This window comes from Copadichromis virginalis, linkage group LG6 (assembly GCF_057382275.1).
Source record: "Copadichromis virginalis isolate Kocher_CV1m ecotype Utaka linkage group LG6, C_Virginalis_male_GT1.1, whole genome shotgun sequence".
In the NCBI taxonomy this organism is placed as follows: Eukaryota; Metazoa; Chordata; class Actinopteri; order Cichliformes; family Cichlidae; genus Copadichromis; species Copadichromis virginalis.
Genome location: NC_140623.1, coordinates 42,448,524 through 42,468,399, shown reverse-complemented (window position 1 = coordinate 42,468,399; position 19,876 = coordinate 42,448,524). Strand labels below are relative to the sequence as shown.

Genomic DNA, 19,876 nt, shown 5'->3' with positions numbered 1-19,876 from the left:
ACATCTGCTTTGCATGCTCCCCCCTCTTTCCCCCAACCCATCCGCTTAAATTCAGCTTCTCTGTCTGCAGCGTTCTCATCCATCTCCGGGTGGATAGAGCTGCTGGAGCCATAAAGCAGCTGGCTGCAGAACGTGGACTTCAGGCCTGCATGTGGTGCATGAAGTGCATTGGTGTGAAATAAGGTGTCAAGTCTGATCTTTCACATTTGTTTTGATCGCTGCCACTGAGCTCCGTTAACTGTGGGAGTGCAGGAATGATGAGTGAGGGCGACCAAAGAAGAACAGCTGATGTTCCAGCTGAGAGCATTTCTCCTGACAGTATACAAGCGCGTAGCTTCGTGTAGCTTCACGTATCCGAGGCTCAGATATCAAAAGTTCTTCCTTAAAACTGTCAAAGTGCTGCTTTGGGACAAAAAGTAATTGTAAAACTTTCTCAAACATTATTAACTTAGACAAGGAATGTTTTGCAATCAGTTCTGGAATATCGAAGAAGAAGGAAAGCGGTCTTTATTGCTCAGCAAGGCGTGGTTGCCATTACCGCAGCGTAAAGCTTTCAAATAGCTGGATCTGTGCTGCTTTATTACTTCAGGCTGGCTTTGACTGCGTCCTCCACGTACGCTGCTTACTCACTCACACATTAATCCTGCTGGAGGAGATGCTAAAGTGGAATTCCCGCCCTCACCCAGTGGTGAAGTAAATTTATGAGCATTCCAAGGTGTTCGATGCCAGTCCTGCTTCACATGCGAAGATGCTTAACTTTGTTTTAGGCGTACTAAAGCACTAAATGCCTGACATTTTCCAAGATGCTAGCTGCATTCTGTGTACTGCAGGACTAAAGACAGTTAACCTTAACAGTGGGGTGTCCAGACTCTCCCCCAGAGATAGGGTGAGGAGTTCGGCTGTTCAGGACAGGCAGCGAGCAGCGTCGCTACTCCATCATCTGACTGCCTCCTGGACTCCTGGGAGGACACATAAACCAGGGGTGGGGACCTCCAGGCCTCGAGGGCCGGTGTCCTGCAGGTTTAGATGTGTCCTTGATCCAACACAGCTGATTTAAATCGCTAAATGACCTCCTCAACATGTCCTGAAGTTCTTCAGAGGCCTGCTAAGGAAATAATCATTTGATTCAGGGTGATATCTAAAACCTGCAGGACACCGGCCCTCGAGGCCTGGAGGTCCCACTCCTGCTATAGACGGATTATAGGTGGATCTAGCTGGTGTGATACCATCCACTGGTTTCTGAAGTCTCGGTTTGAAGACTCAACGTGAGTCTTTTCAGAATCGTCATCGTGGGGTTTTAAAACCAGACGTGATGGGGGGGGGGGGGGGCACTCAGCACATCCGGTTTCAATCACAAGCTGTTTGCCAATGTCAGGATTAATTAAGTTTTTTATTCAATATGATCCCAAATACGTGACCATAGGCTCAGCAGATCAATGGTATCGCCCCCTGGTGGTCATTATAAAGAAGAGGAGTTTGAGTCTGTTCCACATTGATGTCACCTTTGAGATGTAGAAGCGGTGTCCAGAGACCCCAGGACAGACCCCGATGACGTCTCTCGACTGGCTCGTGTCTCATCTCCTCCCAGAGGAGCTGCTGAACCACAAATCACACATGTGGCAGAAATGGACGAATTTTTCATTTTGTTCGCTAAAATCTAGTGAAATCGAGGGTTTTGGAGTTCAGGGTAGGAGTTATGGCCTGTATTTATATAGTGCTTTTCTAGTCCCTAAGGACCCCAAAGCGCTTTACATATCCAGTCATCCACCCATTCACACACACATTCACACACTGGTGATGGCAGCTATATTGTAGCCACAGCCACCCTGGGGCGCACTGACAGAGGCGAGGCTGCCGGACACTGGCGCCACCGGGCCCTCTGACCACCACCAGTAGGCAACGGGTGAAGTGTCTTGCCCAAGGACACAACGACCGAGACTGTCCGAGCCGGGGCTCGAACCGGCAACCTTCCGATTACAAGGCGAACTCCCAACTCTTGAGCCACGATCGCCCCCGATCACCAGTAATGACCTCAAAGGGTCCGGTTATTGGACCAGTTTGGAAAGTGTGTGTTTTATAGCGTTTTGGCCCCACAGCAACTGTTTATTTTTACTTCCTGCATTAACGTTCGGTTCCTGAAACTCTCGCTAAAGCGTCTCTGTGAACAACAGGATGTGGAGTAATTGCTAGTCAAGTTCATCTGAGTCTGCATGGGGTCACCTCCCTGTGGCCAAACAGGCAAATAAGCGTTTCTGATAGGCAGCATGTGACTTCAGCAAAGCGCTGGCGTCTAAGAGGTTAAACACTGGAGCGGAGGGAGAAAACAGAGCGGGTTAACCCAACTGCAACTCTTTCTTCTTTTGTTTCACGTAAACATGGACCCAGCCTCCTCCTCTGTTTCTCTCTCTCTAGTCGCCTCATATGTTTCTATTTAAGGCCAGCAGTGCCGACTGCTATGATTGGTGTGCTCACCCCCCCCCCTCAGACTCCCCCGTCCAACGGCTGGCTCCCAGAGGCGGCGGAGGGGAGGCCTTTCCTCTCAACCGCACTGTTGATTTTCCACAGGGAAACTTCACCATTCCTCCACTCATTCGTTCCCCAGTCTTCCCTTCAGACCGTTAGCAGCTCTGCTGTTTCTCCTTTTTCTTTCCCCCCTTTTTTCTCTCTCTTTCCTTTTTGGATTTGGGAGTTTGCCTCAGGTCATGGATCCTCTGTAGATGTCAGATGGAGCGCCTACAAACTTCTCCCTTCGCTTCTTCGCTTGTGTTTTGACTCCTTCCGATGCTCCTCGGTCGTTCGCTGCGGGCCAAGGGTCGACTCAGCTGTATGGCCAGACGTTTGGGACTATGCAGCCAAGTCGTGTGGTCGCATTCTGATTGGGCAGGGACGCACAGCGGCGGGGAGCGGGGTTCGGCCGATGGAGACGTACCGGGCGCGCGGCGGCAGCGCGGTTGGTTGCGGCGGGCGTTCGCGGGGTGCCACGGCGGGCAGGTGGCTGACGGCCTGTTTCTTCCCCTCAGGGATTGACAGCTCGGAGCCCATGGTGCTGGAGCAGTACGTAGCCGTGGCCAACTACGAGCGGCAGGAGAACTCTGAGATCAGCCTGAAGGCCGGCGAGACGGTGGACGTGATCGAGAAGAGCGAAAGCGGTGAGTGGATGTTTTTTTGCTCTCAGTTTACATGTCGAGCATCAAGTGCTGACTTAGATCTACAACCAAACATCGTAGCTCACAGGTGTTGTGTTGAAAACAAAGGAAAAGTGCGTTTTCTGCACACGCTTTGAACTGCTTGACATGTAGTTTGATTCTTCCTGTTTGTACAGTGGCATAAACACACAAAACCACGCTCACTCAGCGCCTCTCTGGATGCTGTCTCCTGTCCTCTTGATTATGTTTCCTCCTTTTAAAACCCCGTCATGTACACACGGCTGCCTCCTGCGTCTCCTGGCTGGGCTTGGCACCACCTGGAGGTGCTGTTTGGCTCTGAGAAGTCGGGTTTGTGGACAGGAATGTCCAGTAATCATATGTGTGCACACACACCACCTCGACAGAGTTTGCTTCATCAGCAGACGCTCCACGCTCTACCTTGCCTTTCCCCCGTTGGAATTCTGTTTAGCGACCTCGGAGCTGGATCTGATTTTCCGTGCTAACAGCCACTGACAGCCAGCAGCTTGCACAACTCACAGCAGAAACTCTGGCACAGACACAGCACGTCGCTGCGTCTCTCAGCTCTTATCTGTACTCTGATTACACATGAGTCCATACTCTTCGAGATATCCGGAGCTCGCACATCTGTGATTACGTGCACTATTGAGTCCGTTTAGGCTGCAGCTCAACATTTTTCACATCTTTGTTTATTTGGCGTTTTGTTTGTTTGCAGTTTGAACACATCAGCATAAATGAGACGATTTTTTATGGGAAGTTTAGAGAGAGCGAAGGCGTCGCATGGGAAGCTGGTCCTGTCTCGATGAGGAAGACGAGAGAACTGCAGCTTTGTTTATGATGTTATGAAATATCGTGTAGGACGAAAACAGTTTTACTTTTTGAAAACATGACATTCCTTTGAACTTGAAAGATAATGTAAATACATGAAAGCAAGTAATGCTGGAAAAGGTGAGCGTGTGGTGGGACACGGGCTCAGCTGACTGTACAACCCCTGCAGCGACTCGATGTTTCCAGGTCGTACAGCTGGTCCATACGTGGGTGGCGTGCGGTGAAAATCTCACCTGATCAAACTTTTTATGACTTTTTCTAAAAGTTTTTGAGTAAATGAACGGTTTAGAGTTTAGAGGTGGGTGAAACATTTCATCATCATCCAAATGACTTCTTCAGGTTCCTCCAACCTTCCAAAGAGCTCATTTGCATAACGAGCGCACCGCAGACTTGTAGGTCAGCGATGGTCGTTCCTTTTTATCACCAATGGCTCCTTGACTCCTCGCTCACTTGATGCATATGAAAGAAAAAAGGACTCATATAGTTTGTTTTTGTTTTCATAATCGTTCAAAGCTGAAACTGTAACAAGAATAAAAACCAGTTATTAATGTCAAGTGTTCTTAGAAACTCTCGACTCTTCTGATATAACTTTGATCGCAGGCACCGTTTGGTGTTAGGCGCACGCATCGCTGAACGTTTTATGTCATGAATATTCATGTTGGCTCAAGTTGCACAGTAGTTTCTCCCTGTGATCCTGTTTCTGTGCATGAGGCCTGACAGCAGCTGCTCACCAGGCGTGTTTAAAAGCAGCGTGGATGCAGAACTCGGAGCGATAGGAGCGGCTTCTGAGCTCTCGGGAACTCTCGTCTCAGAGCTGGATGTGTGCGCTGTCGTCATCGGACGTGGAGCAACGGTGATGATGATGATGGTGACATCACTTGGAGACTATGCCAAGGCAAACACATCTGAGAGCTCGAATAATATCCCACAACCCCCTTCCTGCTTTTCAAGGCTTTCCTGCAGCCTCCTGGTCCGATGTGCTATGTTCTGTCTTCAATGCAAAGACACTGACACTGGGGCTGTTAGTTACAGCTTATTTTCTTTTAATGCGTGGAGTGGAGTGGTATTTTATCCTCTGATCCTCTCCAGGAAATGTTGAAATCCTTTTGTGTACCTGATCTTTTTCATTCACATGCACATTTTCTTTTCTCTGCACACTCGACACACATGTTGTTATGCATTTGCTTTTATTTATTCCAGCAGAGAAGAGTTCAGTCGGGTTTTTCAAGTGTCTGCAGGCTTGACCTGACATAATTACGGGTTCAACCGTGGAGCCGGATGTCGTTTATTTTTGCCTCTATGAGAAGCTATTGGCCTTACAAGTCAAGACCCAGCTGTTTCACTGCAGTGTCGACAAGCTCCGTCATCAGACTGGAAACTGGTTAAGTCATGAGCTCTGTGAGGTGGTGTGCATGCAGCTCGCTTTGTGTATCACTGAACAAGTATCTTACAATTTAGGAGCTGCTAATCTAGTAAAAATAGATTTATGAAGCATCAGGGGGATGGGGCGAACCAGAATCGGTCTGGGCCACCATCCGGGATCTCTCCCTCTGGTCTGGACATGGGAACCATTCAGTGTCTGGAGAGGCAATGTTCCAGCTGGAGAAAATAAATCTGCATATGTGACGAGTTAAATTATATGATGTGTCGGAGTAAGAGGAGGCAGTGATGTGAAGGGACAGAGAGGGAAGGCTGGTGTTTTTAATTAGTCACAGACCTGCGTTATAGCTGGTGCTTGATCAAAAAAAGTGGTCCCTGTTCCACTCTCCTGGTCCCTGACCCACTCTCCTGGTCCCTGGCCCACTCTCCTGGTCCCTGGCCCACTCTCCTGGTCCCTGTTGGTTATGATGAAGCATGTGTGGCCTGGAGGGATCTCAGGGAATTTGATGAGGATGATCGAAACACCAGCTCGTCCTGCCACAGCAGTCCCAGAGAGTCACTGTCATGGTGTACTCAAGTGCCTCTGGCATCCTGTTCCACTCTCCTGGACTTTGCCATGGAGATTAAGCAGGTATCTTCTTATCTCAAAAAGACCTTGTAATGCAAAAATGTAGTTTTTACTCAGCGAGCATATTGACATGCTCGCTGTGGCAGTGTTTTAGCCACCTGCTGCCACCAAAAGGCTGACGGGGTATGCTGTCTCCCAGCATGGGTGGTGTGGGCACCTAAGTTTGTCAATGTGATAACTCGAGAACGAGGAGACACAGGAGCTTCAAACTGATGCCAAAGTGTATCTACTAAAATTCTCAAACGAGTTTGAATCTCAGTGACTTTGACCTCAACGTCAGCGTAAACCGACGTAAAAACCTTGTGAATGTCACAACTTGTAAGTCATAGATGTGTCGATCTTGCGTCATGGGGTTGGAGAGAGGTCGAGGATTGCCTAGATTTGCCAGATCTAGTGACAAACATCCCTGCAGTCTGTTTATCTGCATTTTATATGAAACTAGGGAAACAACATGGAATTGATTACATTTCATCACGACGCTGAGACATTTCACAGCAGAGTTGGAGTTTGGACATTTATTGTTGCCCGTGACAACAGTTCAAAGCATTGCTAAAGAACTGAGGATCCGTCCACTGGTGCTGTGGACGTCTGTAGCAGACTCCGTCAGTCCAGCAGATACAAAGAGTCAACGAGTTTCATTTAAAACCACAGGAGGAGGCTAATGAGAACACAGCAGTCATTATGGTCCATTTTGAGGAGACCACAGTTCAGTCTGGTCCGTAATGGTAGACCAACAAACAGCTTTCCTCCAGGCACCTCTACAAAACGAGTGCCTGCTTGGCAGACTTTTTATGACTCCACAGGTTAATTGTTTCTGGTTAAATTATGCTTGGATCTGTTGGTTTCAGGGCTGACTTTATGTCTTCTAAATACCAGGTTTCTGCATCAGGCTGTTCTAGATCATGGACTTGATTTCAATGATGGATTCACATTTTTTTTACCCAAATCCAGCTACATGTTGGCGTAGGGTCTTAAACATGACCGTTGCTTCGTGTAATCCCTCCCATTCTTCTTTCATTTTCTAATTTCTTTAAGGTCTAATGGCCAACAAGTTCAGAAATGATGTGAAAATTGTACAGAATAAAGATAAAGAGTGTTCAGAAGATTAATTCGTCACCTTCTGAGATCTTTGACAGTGAATTCTGAATCGCAGCGACTAGCCTTCCTCTCTGTGGGCAGACAGAGAGTATATGGAGAAAAACACCCCTCTTCCCCCTGTTTCATCATCCGAGACTAATGGATGTACCAGCAGGACCTTGACTCTAAACTGCAAACAGGATTCTTTGGGTTAGTGTGCCGCCCAAGCCCCACCAGCCGGAGAAGCCATTTGCCCAAATATCTTGGCCTTGCTTACTGCCAGGGTTCAAGAACATTTTGTCACAGTTGATTTTAAGAGATTAGACAGCTTTGCTTCTTTTTCTCTGGTCTTGACTCAGCACCTCATAGAGTATGACGTCCTGCTGTGTTCCCAGATAATACTAATCCTCCGTTTAAGAAAGTTACAGCAGTTTCTGTCATAAAGCTGAAGTCTACATGGAAATACTGATGCCACATCTTAGTTATGTTGAATTATTGTCAGCTGCTAAAATTCTGTTGGACGGAGAGTCAACGCCAGAAGTTTTGGCACCATTTTCCCACCACACCTTTCCGTGTGCCCAGGGGAGCTGGTAAGAATGGCAGCACTTAGACTAGCCCATGACGCCTTTCCAAAGCCCTGTCCTCAGTGAGGTTCATAAAGAGAGAGCCATGAGCTAACACACTGAGTGAAACCTCAGCATTAGATCATTTACATTAAACGCTCCTGTTAACTCGGGGCAAGTCTTAACTTTCGGCTGTGCAATAATTTATTAATTTGCACCGGACTGCTGGATGAAAAATGTCTCTGAATGGATTTAATTTCTTCTTCTCCTGCAGTTGCCAGAATGGCGCTCCACCTGCCCCTGAAGGCTCTGCTCCTTGTATAAGGATACTGTATGTTTACTCACAACTGTGGTTTAGATTTATGAGCAATTATAAAAGAAACGCAGCTTTCAGAGCTGCATCAATAACCCCACTGAAAGTACAGGAAAGACACAGTAAATATATCCAATAATGTTACTCTGGAAATATTGAATGTACCACTGTGGGTCATAAAAATCACCAAAGTGCCAAATTGTGAAATAAAAACTTTATGAAAGCCTCTTAAACATTCTGTATTTAACCTAGCTTGACATGTCCGTTGCTTTAGGCCTTCAGTTGTAGATTATGTTGTTCATTAAGATGTGCCAAGGCTAACTCGGAGGATGTTCTGGATCAGAAAAAGGCTGTTTCGGACAGCACGCTGCGGGCGAGCATTAATACTGACAGCCAGCATTAAACAAGGTGGTTTATCCAGAAGATGGTGTGCTATCATCTCACTACACCCTAGCTTGGCTGCATTAGCTAGCTTCACCCTCAGGCAGTAAAAAGGCGCTAAAGTGCTTCAGTCACTAATTAGAGTCGAGCTCAGAGAGGCTGGGGATACTGGAAGCTGAGAGGGGCTGCTGTACTTGAAGCTGGCCACCTTCAGGGGGTGGAGGTGAACACATGCTAAGTGCAGAGGTTTAGCCTCACTCCACTGATCGTGATGTTTGACCAAAAATGGTTATTGAAGTTCCTGCTGCCAGCTATCCCCTTTCACTTGTAACAAGTCGGCTCAGTCACAAGACCCCCAAGTTTTATGAAAACTTCCAGGAGGTAACATGAGCTTCAAACTGGGATGTAATGCTTCCACCGTTGCTCATCAGTAAAGACCAGAACCTTGACATTTGTCACTAAGAGGATTGGGTGCCCTTTTATAAACTCTTTTTGAGACTAGCTTTGAAGTGCTTTAAAGTGACACACCATGTGAAATCTATGCTTTGAATATGAAACATTAATCCCGTGAAGGTTTGAGAGCTGGACGAATGATGTAAGCCTGTAGATTGGGAAAGTAGGTTGTAGTTATTTCCATAGCAAAGTTTCAGTCTATTAAATGTACTGTGCTAAGTCATTAGTGAGATGGGTGGAGGGGAAGTTTCTGGAAGGATTTTACTCCAGTGTAAGCTGACTTTCAAAAGTTATCATGATAACCTTAATGTTGTTCTTGGAACAGACAATAGTAGGCCGAGTAATCAAGTAACTCCGTGAAACAAGGAAAAACGTTTCAGGTTAAAAAAACCTTTCATACAGAATTAAATAAGAAGCTGGCGAGTGAGGAAACACTGGCCTACTGAATGCTGGGACACTTCTGCAGGTTGTATAATGACAGGGTGGCTTAACCAGGCTAGACAAAAGCATAGATAATTAAAAATAGCATGTTAAAAGTATGGCTAATCAGTTGAAAGCTAGCTATAGCCTTCGGTCCCAGTTGAAAGCTAGCTATAGCTTGTTAAAAGTATGGCTAATCAGTTGAAAGCTAGCTATAGCTTTCAACAAGGTATGTTTTTGTTTTTTAGCTAACCAAACCCTAACCCTATGTGTAGCAGTTGGGTTGCTAGCTAGCAGGATGGACAAACATGACATTTTTGGCCTAAACATGCTGGATAAACAGTTAAATTAGCTAGCTAAAATTATACATAAAAAACTAGAAACAGTTAGCTGTCGATGAAGGGGCTCTCTGCCTGTGTGGCTGGGCTTTCAGAAGCTCTAGTTTTACAGGCAGTACTTACTGCAGTAGTTTTGCCACCAAGCAGCAGAGGTAGAAGTAGCTGCATGTTTCCAGCAGGCAGTGATTTTGGTCAAGTCTATTGAGCTGTTCGATGTTGAGTCGCATCTTGGCAGTTTATAAAGGGGCCGAATGAAGGAGCCAAATTAGAGCTGTTACACTTTCAGAACGCTTTATTATCCCAATCAGTAACAAACCACAAAAAAATGACCCTAAAACCAAAATCAAATGTATTTTATGTGCTGAATGCTAAATGCTGTGTGTAGCTTGAGCTCACTGTTGGCGCTTGAACTAAAGGAAGTTTTAAGGATACTGATCAGACGCTTGTTACAGAAATGTTTCGTGCTGCATTTCAGAGTTTTTGGATAAAGCAGCAGGTATTAACACTGATGATTCTTGGCACTGCTCTTCTCTTCACTCTTCTTCTCTCTTTAACGACTTTTATAGCTTCACAGAGTTCAGTCTGTGGAATCCCAGCTTTGTGTAGGTACACAGGTTTAACTGAGGACGGTCTGGGTTTCAGTTGGAAACATTCAGTCACCAACATTTAGCATGTCGACCGGATCAAAAGGATATTTTTGGATGATGATGATGAAAATCTCTGGTAGAAAAGCACTGCTTCAGGCCAATCTCATTTATGAAGCTGCTGCAGTTCACGGTAAAGATAACACTGTGGCTAATTGTGCAGCTGGTTTGAGGCAGCGAGAATTGTTGTTCTCCTATTCTTTGAATCTCTCCTCCTGCTAACTCTGCAGAAAGATAAGCAAGTAGTTCAATGCTGAAAAACAGCACTGCGTTCCAGTCCTCGCCGCTCTCCAGGGGATCTGTTCCCAATTAGAAGCTGAAGGGAACGAACAAAAATGACAGTCATCTCGTAGGTAACCCCTGCATATCACATTAATAAAAGACCTCCCTGTAGAAGCTGATGAGCGTTCAGCGGTCCAGAAAATGAGAACGTGAGAGGAAAGTGTGAGGTGCTGTTTTTGGAGGGGAATTAGCATGAAACACTCGAGCTTTGAAGCTCCAGCCAAACATCTGCTCCCCTCCTTTGTCTTCCCTCGGTCAGTCTTTGCCCATACCACCCTTTTAATCTCACTTTCCTCCTCCCGCTCTGGCTCTGTTCCTCACCTCTGTCTTCTTTTTATCGCGTTTGCTCTTAAGAACTTTGTGTATCTCCTGTTCCTCCAAAGCACCCCCCCCCCCCCCAGGCCTGTTTCAGTCACTGATAAGCCGGCTCGTCCTGGTTACTGTTCCACTATGTTCACTGTGACCTCCACTTTCCCTCTGTGGGGAAAAAAGGCAATTATTGCCTGCCAAGGTTTGGTGTAGTTAGAAGCTCCAATTAGAGCCCAGCGCTGTAAGAGACACCAATTCCTGCCCCTCTGCTGTCTCCATATTTATGCTTTGTGCTGTGTCTGTGTATAAATGTGGCAGCACAATCTATCTATGTGAATATTAGTCATTAGTTTCTGAACGCTTCATAAATCCCCAGAACAGTTGGGTGTAGTTTGTCAGACAGACGCTCAGGAGCGTGTAAGTGGGCGCAGAAACGAGAGCGCGGCTGCTGCACGGGTTCTATTTTACTGTTCGGGTAAAGAGACGGCACACGCTACAGCTGTCGAGAGGACTCGGGGAGCTCTGGGATTGCTCTGCTCATTGGTGACACAATCCCTGAATCCCTGTACAGTAGGCAGATTTAAGAAGAGGGCGACAGCTCCGTGTCTCTCCAGAAACGAGAAATGAATCTATTTATTGAAGGTGCAAACAAAAGTTCTGACGCATAGAAAGAATAATAACCACCTGCTAGGCCTGGGTTTCCTGCTCTGAGCGCTTGCTCGTGCATTTCAGCAGTTTAACTCTGGACTTCACACTCGCTCAGTGTTCGTGGGTAAACCTGACCCACATTTCTGCTGAAGATCATCCCTGTTCATGAAAGTCTTTAATGAAAGAACCTGTGCCGTGTCCGAGCCCAAAGGCAGCGCGTCAGGTCAGGAGCACAACCAGGACATGATTAGTCATCGAGTCGGAGGGTCAGACTGTCACACAGAGTTCGACTGAAGCATCCCGAAGAGTCCGACATGCCGACCTCAGCCGTGTTTATTCTGAACTCACAGCACTCATAGCTCACGCCAACACTGTTGCAGCCGTGGCTTCATCCTCTTCTCCAAGGTTAAATTCAAGTTAAAATGTCACCACCTGCATCCTTCACGCAGTGACGGACAAGCAGAAAGCACGTGTCACAATAAACGTTGGATTAATGCTAGAGAAGACAAACAAATTTTGCATTATCGCTTCCACAAGTAGATGTCTGGGGATCATTTTCAGTGGCTGGTCTTGTGCGTTGGCATGAACATCCATGACTTTGTCTCCAAACTGGAAGAAATCGTGTTCTGACCACTTAGACTCTGCATCCTGCACCGCTGACCTCTCTGAATATTTAACTCGACTTTTCCTGAAAGCTTTCTTTGTACAGCTCTGTGCAGCATCAGGAACGACTTTCAGGAGATAATTTTCCACAGTGTGCATCCTCACCTGAATCCACTTTAGCCCTACTTTGAAGTATTTCCATTCTAAAGTAGCTGCCAGTACTTTACTCTTTAGGTGTCACAGAGGGTGGGATGCTTGGAGGATCCAGGCGACGCCAGCACGAGCATTTAGCCCTTCTCGAGTGTTTCGGCCCTCCACACACAGACGTGGACAGTTTAGTCCACACATATGCTGGGACAAGTTCTAGTTTGCTTTAACTGACTCTGAGAACAGTTTCTCCGTCTGGCTGCTGATCTCTGGTCCAGATCTCCTCCTACGAGACAGATTTTCAGTGAAAACTAATCTGTCCACAGGCGGCTCTCACGCGCTCAGGTTTACCGCGATACCAACTGTCTGTTTTTGTCCCAGTCTCCCTCATTTGGTGTCTTATAGTCACATCTGTGTCTCTGTGTTGTTTCCCGTGCTCTGTCTGCAGGCTGTTCAGCACTTTGTGATTGCAGAGGGTGTGTGTGTGTGTGTGTGTGTGTGTGTGTGTGTGTGTGTGTGTGTGGGCGGGCAGCAGTGTTTCTGGTCCTCATTTATCTGTTTTTACTGTGCCCACTTTCTCCTGAGCTGGATTTATTAGCGAACTGGGCCCTGTCAAAAGCTTGCCTTATGATAGCATGTGTGCACACGATGGAGGCCGGGCCTGCCGCGTGTGTTTCTGCCCTTTGAGATGTTTTGTATTGATGTGCATGTGTGAGATGGGCTGAAGAACCCCAGAACTCTCCCAGCCTGTTCATATCTACGCTGTAGTTTTCATTTTTCTTTGTTTTCTCTTTAAAACCTCGAATAAACGTTCTAACATCAGCTTTGATCAGCGGTGCTGCTAAAGAGTGGTGGCGTCTGGCTTTCTTCACTGGGCCAGTTTTTATTATTTAGCGGTCTGGAGGAAACTTTTCATGCTTTTAATTCCCCACATTTGGCTCCTGCAGTCCTCGTGGTTCTGGCATCAGTCGAGCCTTCCATCGTCTCTGTGGACTGAGATGTGCTGCAGAGATGTTCATGTTGCAAAGCTCTTGCGTCTTATCTGACAGGTGTTTGATTAGTTTTAGTGTTCAGCCGCCTGCTTTTTCTGTCTCTGTTCAAACTCCTGCTTCTGTTGGCTTCAGTTACTGGAGGTAGGATGTGATATGCGTCAGCTGGGGCGCTCACACATGCCACCGTTGATGGCAAACAGTCACCTCGGTCTCTTCTGCTGGCGTGGGAGATTTATGATTCTGTTTTTCCAGCAGGTACAGGTGGCTCCAATTCTTCTTCAGCTTTTTAAAAGTCGCAATGAATCAGCCTATGAAAGGCCTAATGCGTTTCATATGGCCCAAGCTATTCTTTCTGCTAGGTGGACCTTTCACACTGCAGCGAAAGAGAAAATAAAACGCACAACATGACACTAAAATGGACTTTCTTTGTTTGAATACATCAAACAAAGAAAGTCATATTTAAATTCAAATTTTAAATCTTAATCATCCCAAGGTTTTGCAACACTGACCATATATGGTATCAGATTTATTTAATAGGATTACATATGAAAGCGATTGCTCCTCATATCAAGCCCTGTCAACTCCGACCTCTCCCAAAGTCACACTGCACTGCTGTGTGTTTGCAGGAGTCAGAGCATCAACAAACAGCCAGTGTGACTGCGAGGAAGCTCCGGCTGGATGAGCTACACTGGAGCTACCATAAACTTCACACCCGAGCCTCAACTCTCGCGGCCCGGTACAGGTCCGTGGCCCGGGGGTTGGGCACCGCTGGTGTATATTTATCAAAATCGAGCAGGTTGACCTTTAACCTGGACTCATTTCCTGCAAGTCGCTTTGCAACCCCCATTAGCTTCTGCTGCTCCTCCATCCATTCATGCTGTTCTGACTTAAACAGCATCATGTCTGCTCTGTTACGTGAGACGATCATTTAAATTCAAAGTGCTGCACTGGGTATTGATTCTGTCACCGTGCTTCCTGTTGTCTGCATAAAAGAAAAGCTGTGAGTATAATGTGGTCTAATATTAATTTATTTTACTGCTAAAATATGACATAAGGTAACCCAGTAATTTCCAGAAGACTGTATCTTTATCATGACTTAATCCCATTTAGCCTGAAGTGGAGGAAAATGCATTATTTTTGTCATAACTCTACAACTAAGAGTGGATTTTCCCGGCAGTGGCGACGTGTTTTTCCATTAGTCCAAATGATGTGACTGTAGGCTCAGTTTAATCGTTGAAATGATTTGAATTCTAGCTGTGACTATTACTTCCTATCAGAGCTGTGAAGTTGAAACCAATGCTCACTCTCTGTTGCTGCGAACACACTTCTTCACTTCTACCACCTACCTCTCATTGCCATTACTGCTACTTTCCCTATGATACAGCTCTGTGTTGCGTTCATATTTTCCGCATCATTCATAACACGTATTATTGTGATTGGTGTCGTGCCGGGTAATAAAAAAAGGGCGTGATGAATTGATTCACCCAGGCTTCTCCAACCGCATTAGAGAGCTGAGCCATATGGCTGTAAATACAGCGGAGCAGCGATGACTTAATTGCTGGACTCGTTTGGGAAAAGAAAAACAGTTTGTTGCTATTAGCTCCTTTATAACCACTGCTAACCACTGCTTTTACATTATCACTTCCACTGCATGCGCACACTCACATTAGACCAGACAGACCCAGGACATCCACACTATTGTTGTACTTTCCACAGTAAGGAGTGAAATGCTGTCACGTATGACCTCACTCTTGCCGTCATATCATCCCTGTATAGGCTGGAAGAATGTGTCACACGTTGGGTTGCAGCCATGCAGCACACTAACGAAGCCACGTCTCCTCGCTTTTTATGGCTAACGGGGCTTTGGTGCTGTCGATGTCGTCACTACAGCCTGACGACAGCCTTTGCTTACAGACACATGCTAGCTGTCAGACTGTGATCTATGTAAATGGATTGGGTTCTTTTGGTTTTGGTCGCCACCCAATGTGTCATGTGTTTCTGCAATTGTGTCAAGTCAGCTCAGCGAGCGCTGTAGCAGTGTAACGTAGATGTGACCACAAACTTCTCCTTTGCCAGTAGCAATCAAGATGTGATCTCTGCTGTGCAGCCACAGGGTGTGGGTGAAGAGGGGAACGCCACGGGTGATGTTACGCCATGATTTAGGCCATTTGTGAGTGGAAGCCTTTCAAGCCTCAGAAGGAAAGCGAGTTAAACGTAGATAATCAAGTTTCTGACCTCGTTCTTGGAGGAGGCTGTCCTCCTGTGCAGATGGACCAACCAGGGTCTGTAAGTTTGTGACGTTTCTGCTGTGGCTTTAAGTGAAGTTGGGTAAATGTGGTGAACTTCACGGAGGCATTGGTGATGAATTGTGTTGGCTTTTGTTGTTTACCACATATGTACACGCCCACAAAGGCCTGATTGGCACAAAATTTGGCACCAATGTTCCCAGTTCACAAACGCTGAATCCAGTAACTCCTGATTTATCAGGACCAAAAGCAGCTTTTTGTTTCACCTGAAATATTTCACAAAGTCTTCCAAATATAAATTGGAAAACCCCCAAAAACTTTCCCAGTGAAATCCTGTCCAGCGTTTGTTTGTAAACACCAAAACGGAGCGAAGGCTACAAGCTAGCTCGTGGCAGTCAGCTCGAGCGGCATCGTAGACGCTAACAAGCCACGAAGAAAGTAAAGTTCCTCTGGCACCGGTGCTCAACACGAAAGTAACAGCTCATCTCATACGAAGCTTGACTTTTCTATCACACAGTGAACCTGTGATCCAAGTTTACCTCACAGGGTTAAAGCCTCCTCTGGGGGATGGTCACCGGGTTTAAACTCCTGTTTACTGTTGGAAATCCTGCTTTTCAAACCAAACCTGGAGGTGAAAGAGAAGCTAAACAGCAGCTGCAGGAACAAAGGGGAACTCGGGAGGTGCACACCGCGGTGTCCTAGCTCATAACCCAGGAACTCTGACTGTGCTGTACAGTATGAAACATTATGTAAGGCCTCAAGATGTTTGTCATTGTTTGTGTGGTTGAATCATCAGTTGGAGGAACCAGCATGGACCAAACATGGACTACAGGCGACTGCAAAACAACAGCAGCACAGCATGTTTGACTGTGAGTCAGTGAAGGGTAGCAGTGTCTTTAAAAGCCCAACACGTCCTAGCAGGTTGATCTTCAGCAGCGTCACCGAGTGCTGTTTTAAACCACCGGTGATGAGTTCCTCCTCGCCCCAGCACTCCCAGCACTCCCAGCACTTCTGTGTCTTTCAGTGTCTGGTTTAGTAATGAACACCACTTTCCAGGAAGGTGAAACTCTGAGCTGCCACGAGCTCCCTTTAGATGTCCCTTTGACACTCACACAGACAGGAGCAGCCTATTAGACGTGCTGTTCTCCCACCCCTACGTGGGCTGTATCCAGTAACGTCTCTTTTTTGGTGCAAATTGCCCCCGAGCTGGTGTGCTCACCGACATCCGTCAGGCTTAACTGACAGCACTAATGTGTTCTCCTCAGGTTGGTGGTTCGTCAGCACAGCGGAGGAGCAGGGCTGGGTCCCGGCCACATACCTCGACTCGCAAAATGGAACCAGAGACGATTTGGATCTGGGAACATCCAGGACTGTCGAAGGTTAGTGCTGACACAAACACGGCGTTGTTACATTCATAAAACTTAAAGACATAAACGTCAGTCTGCGTGTGCAGGGGGCAGCCCATCCTTTCTAGTTTCCTTCTGTGTTCATTCTCATCACATCATCCACAAGTTAGTGCTGAACACGCAAACAAATTTCCAGTCACACATTGGGAACCTTGGAGACCACAGTGGCGGCAGCAGCACGGTGAAATGGTACCAGACTGCAGCCAACGGGGTTGCAATATTTTGGCACCACAGAAAATTCCTTCCAGCTCCCCCGGGACGCCACGGCTCTCGTTTTGTTGCGACCCTTTCCTCCTGAATGTTTAGTCTGCCTGCTGGGACGGAGCATTTCCTCACTGTGTCATCCCCCCCCCCTCTGAGATCTGGAGCGTGCAAACGCACAGACGCATGCGTGCAGTTTATTTGCAGATGCATGTAGCAGTTTATGGGATGTAGAATCCCGCTGGATCCTCCTGCAAACACTTTTCCGTCTCTGTTGCGACACATGCTGGGCTCCATGCTTCAGTGGGCAAACAAACACAAACAGCTCAGTTGCTGTTACTCGCTGCTCCTTTTGAGGAGGTGGCAGCGCCCGTAACAAAGATTTAGTGTTTTGTTACATTGTGACGTGCCGGAGTGTTTGCTGCCTGTTGATTGGATGCATGTGTTGTTAATGGTGTTTCTGTTTGTTTTTGAGTTGTGCTCAGAACTTGTTTGACATCTGCTGCAGATTCCCGAACACCAACACCCAGCTCTCGGGAATACGTTAGGCTTATTATATCTTTGTAGCTTTGCCCGTTGATTCTGACGTCTGATTTATTCAGCTGAACTGAATGGATGTTACATCACTGAATGAAACGGCACGCACGAGGCTCGTGCTCTGACTTCGTGCAGGTTGACCGCTGCGCTCTTTTCATTGGCCTCGCTAAATTTACTACTGGACACTTTCAGTTGAGAAAAGTGGAGCTAGAATTTTAACAAAAACAGGAAGAGAGGGCGAAGCATCTGAATGATCTGGTCACCTGTTCATCTGCTGGAACCTCAGCTAGAAACAGCTCCGCTCACATTCACGGTAGCTCGACCATCATCATCATTATTGTTTTTATCGTTGGTCATTTTTATTTCTTTTGGTTTTATTGTGACCTCTGAAACACCTCGATTGGCTTCCTTGGATGTCGGACAGCAGCAGGTGTTGGTTGGTAAGCCTCTAAAAGCCCTTAGAGGAGGCCTGTGTGTGTGTGTGTGTGTGTGTGTTACATTTTCTGTCATATACAGCGTACTTTGACAAACAGATCAATGATGTCATCACAGCTCGTTTCTTTCATTTCCAGCTCACAAAAGTGAAGCTATTCCTTGGGAGAGCTGTCCATGCCTTCGTTTCATCTTTACTCTGGTGTCAGTCTGTTATCAGTGAGCCGACTGCAGCAGGTCCAAAGCGCTGCAGCACTGTTACTAACCAGCACTCGAAAGCGAGACCACATATTTCCATACTAGCATCGTTACTGTCACTTTTTGAACTGGCTTTTGTCCGGCATTGCACGAGTTCGCTGTCCGAGCTGTCCCGAGGTCCTTTGCTGTGACTGCTCCTAAACCGGGAACCTCCCCTCCACAACATTTGAAAACCCAATTTTATTCTATTTTTAAACCAGAATCAGTTCAGACTAATTTTATTTGCGTTATTTCTCATTTTATGTTTCTTTTCTGTCTTTTAATCTCATTCGATTATTTTAGAGGTGCAACACTGTGAGCCCCAATCTTCAGGCTGCAGTTCTTTCCTTTACTTGTGCCTCGATATGATGCCAGTCAGAGCAGATCTATCAATACAGCCACGTATCTCAGGCATGTAGAAAGTTGTTTAAAGCCTTTTGTGGTTCCAGAGTAAGTGACTGAACACCAGGTAGAGGAACCGGATTACAGGAGCAACGTTGCGTAAGAATACTCTGTTAAAAAGCCTCAAATAAACCAGAGTTGGCATCAGCTGGCATCTGAGGCTGACATTAACTGCACAAAGCTCACAGCTACACATGCACTCTCTTCCCCCTCATCCTCCGTCAGTCCCATTTTCCCGTTAGGCCTGGTGTCTTTGTGTTTGCACACATTGTCACTTCTCATTCCTGATCTCTCCCTTCCTGCTTCCCATCGTCTCTTACGTCTCATTATCTCCGCGTGGTCGGTAACCTAATTCCACTGACAGCTCAGCTCGCTAGGGAGGAACCGACAGGCGCGCCCAGCCCTGCTGAAATTACCTCCAAATAACATTTCCCTGTGTCCCTTCCTTTAAGCCAATATATCAATTAAGAGGTCAACGGGAGCGGGATGGCGCTCGGTGGGATGGAAGGAGCGCCGGAGAGGAATCAAAAGGGACAGCGAGTGAGCAGAGTCAGAGGAGTGATGGAGAGATGAGCGAGGACAGAAGACGGAGAAGAAATGAAATTACTGCAGGCAAAAGAAAGACGGAGGACAACTGCTGTTTCCCTCCATCCTTCCCGTCATTAATATTTTTCCCTCAGGAGGCAGCAGAACAGGAAACCGGCTCACGATGTTTGATCGCTGCTTCGTCGTACAAGCTTCGAGGTTAAGAGTTCGACACACGGCAGCCGCATAATGTGTCGAGGCCCTCGGAGATCCTGGAGCTGTGTCTGTGATTGGTGTTCTCGTGTGTGCGATAACCGCAGACGGCATAATAACCATGAACGTAACCACGGTGACGTCCTTATCGGCTTTTGAAGCGTCAGTGTTAGCAGGATTAAACGTGGTGTGCATCTGCACCGCCGCAGGTCACACTGGACGTCAGAAGCACTTCAGTGAACTTGTTTCAGATTTGAGCCTCTGATAGCTGCGCCGTGTAGCTTGGTATGGATCCTGCAGGAAATTGAGCCGGTGCTATTTTAAGCGATGTGGAGCAGAGCTTCTGGGATGCTCCTAAAATAAGCTGCATTGTGTTTGTTGGAACAGCAAGCAGGAGCTTATTAGCTCTGACGATGACATCGGAGCCTGAACGCGACACCGCTGTGTTCCCGGCTTTGCTGATTTGTTAAGGCGGACGTGTCCACATTTGGAAGAGTGCTAAATTAT

At 46.8% G+C, this 19,876-nt stretch overlaps 1 protein-coding gene across 5 annotated transcripts in view; it reads left to right on the top strand.

Moving 5' to 3' along the window:
- sh3pxd2aa (SH3 and PX domains 2Aa) overlaps positions 1 to 19,876 on the top strand; it is a 99,351-nt gene that overhangs the window by 60,048 nt on the left and 19,427 nt on the right. For all 5 annotated transcript variants that reach the window (XM_085460506.1, XM_085460505.1, XM_085460507.1 and 2 more), the window contains 2 exons: positions 3,021 to 3,149; positions 16,682 to 16,795. In XM_085460506.1, coding sequence (XP_085316632.1) covers positions 3,021 to 3,149; positions 16,682 to 16,795 — 243 coding nt within the window. The remainder of the gene's footprint in view (positions 1 to 3,020; positions 3,150 to 16,681; positions 16,796 to 19,876) is intronic.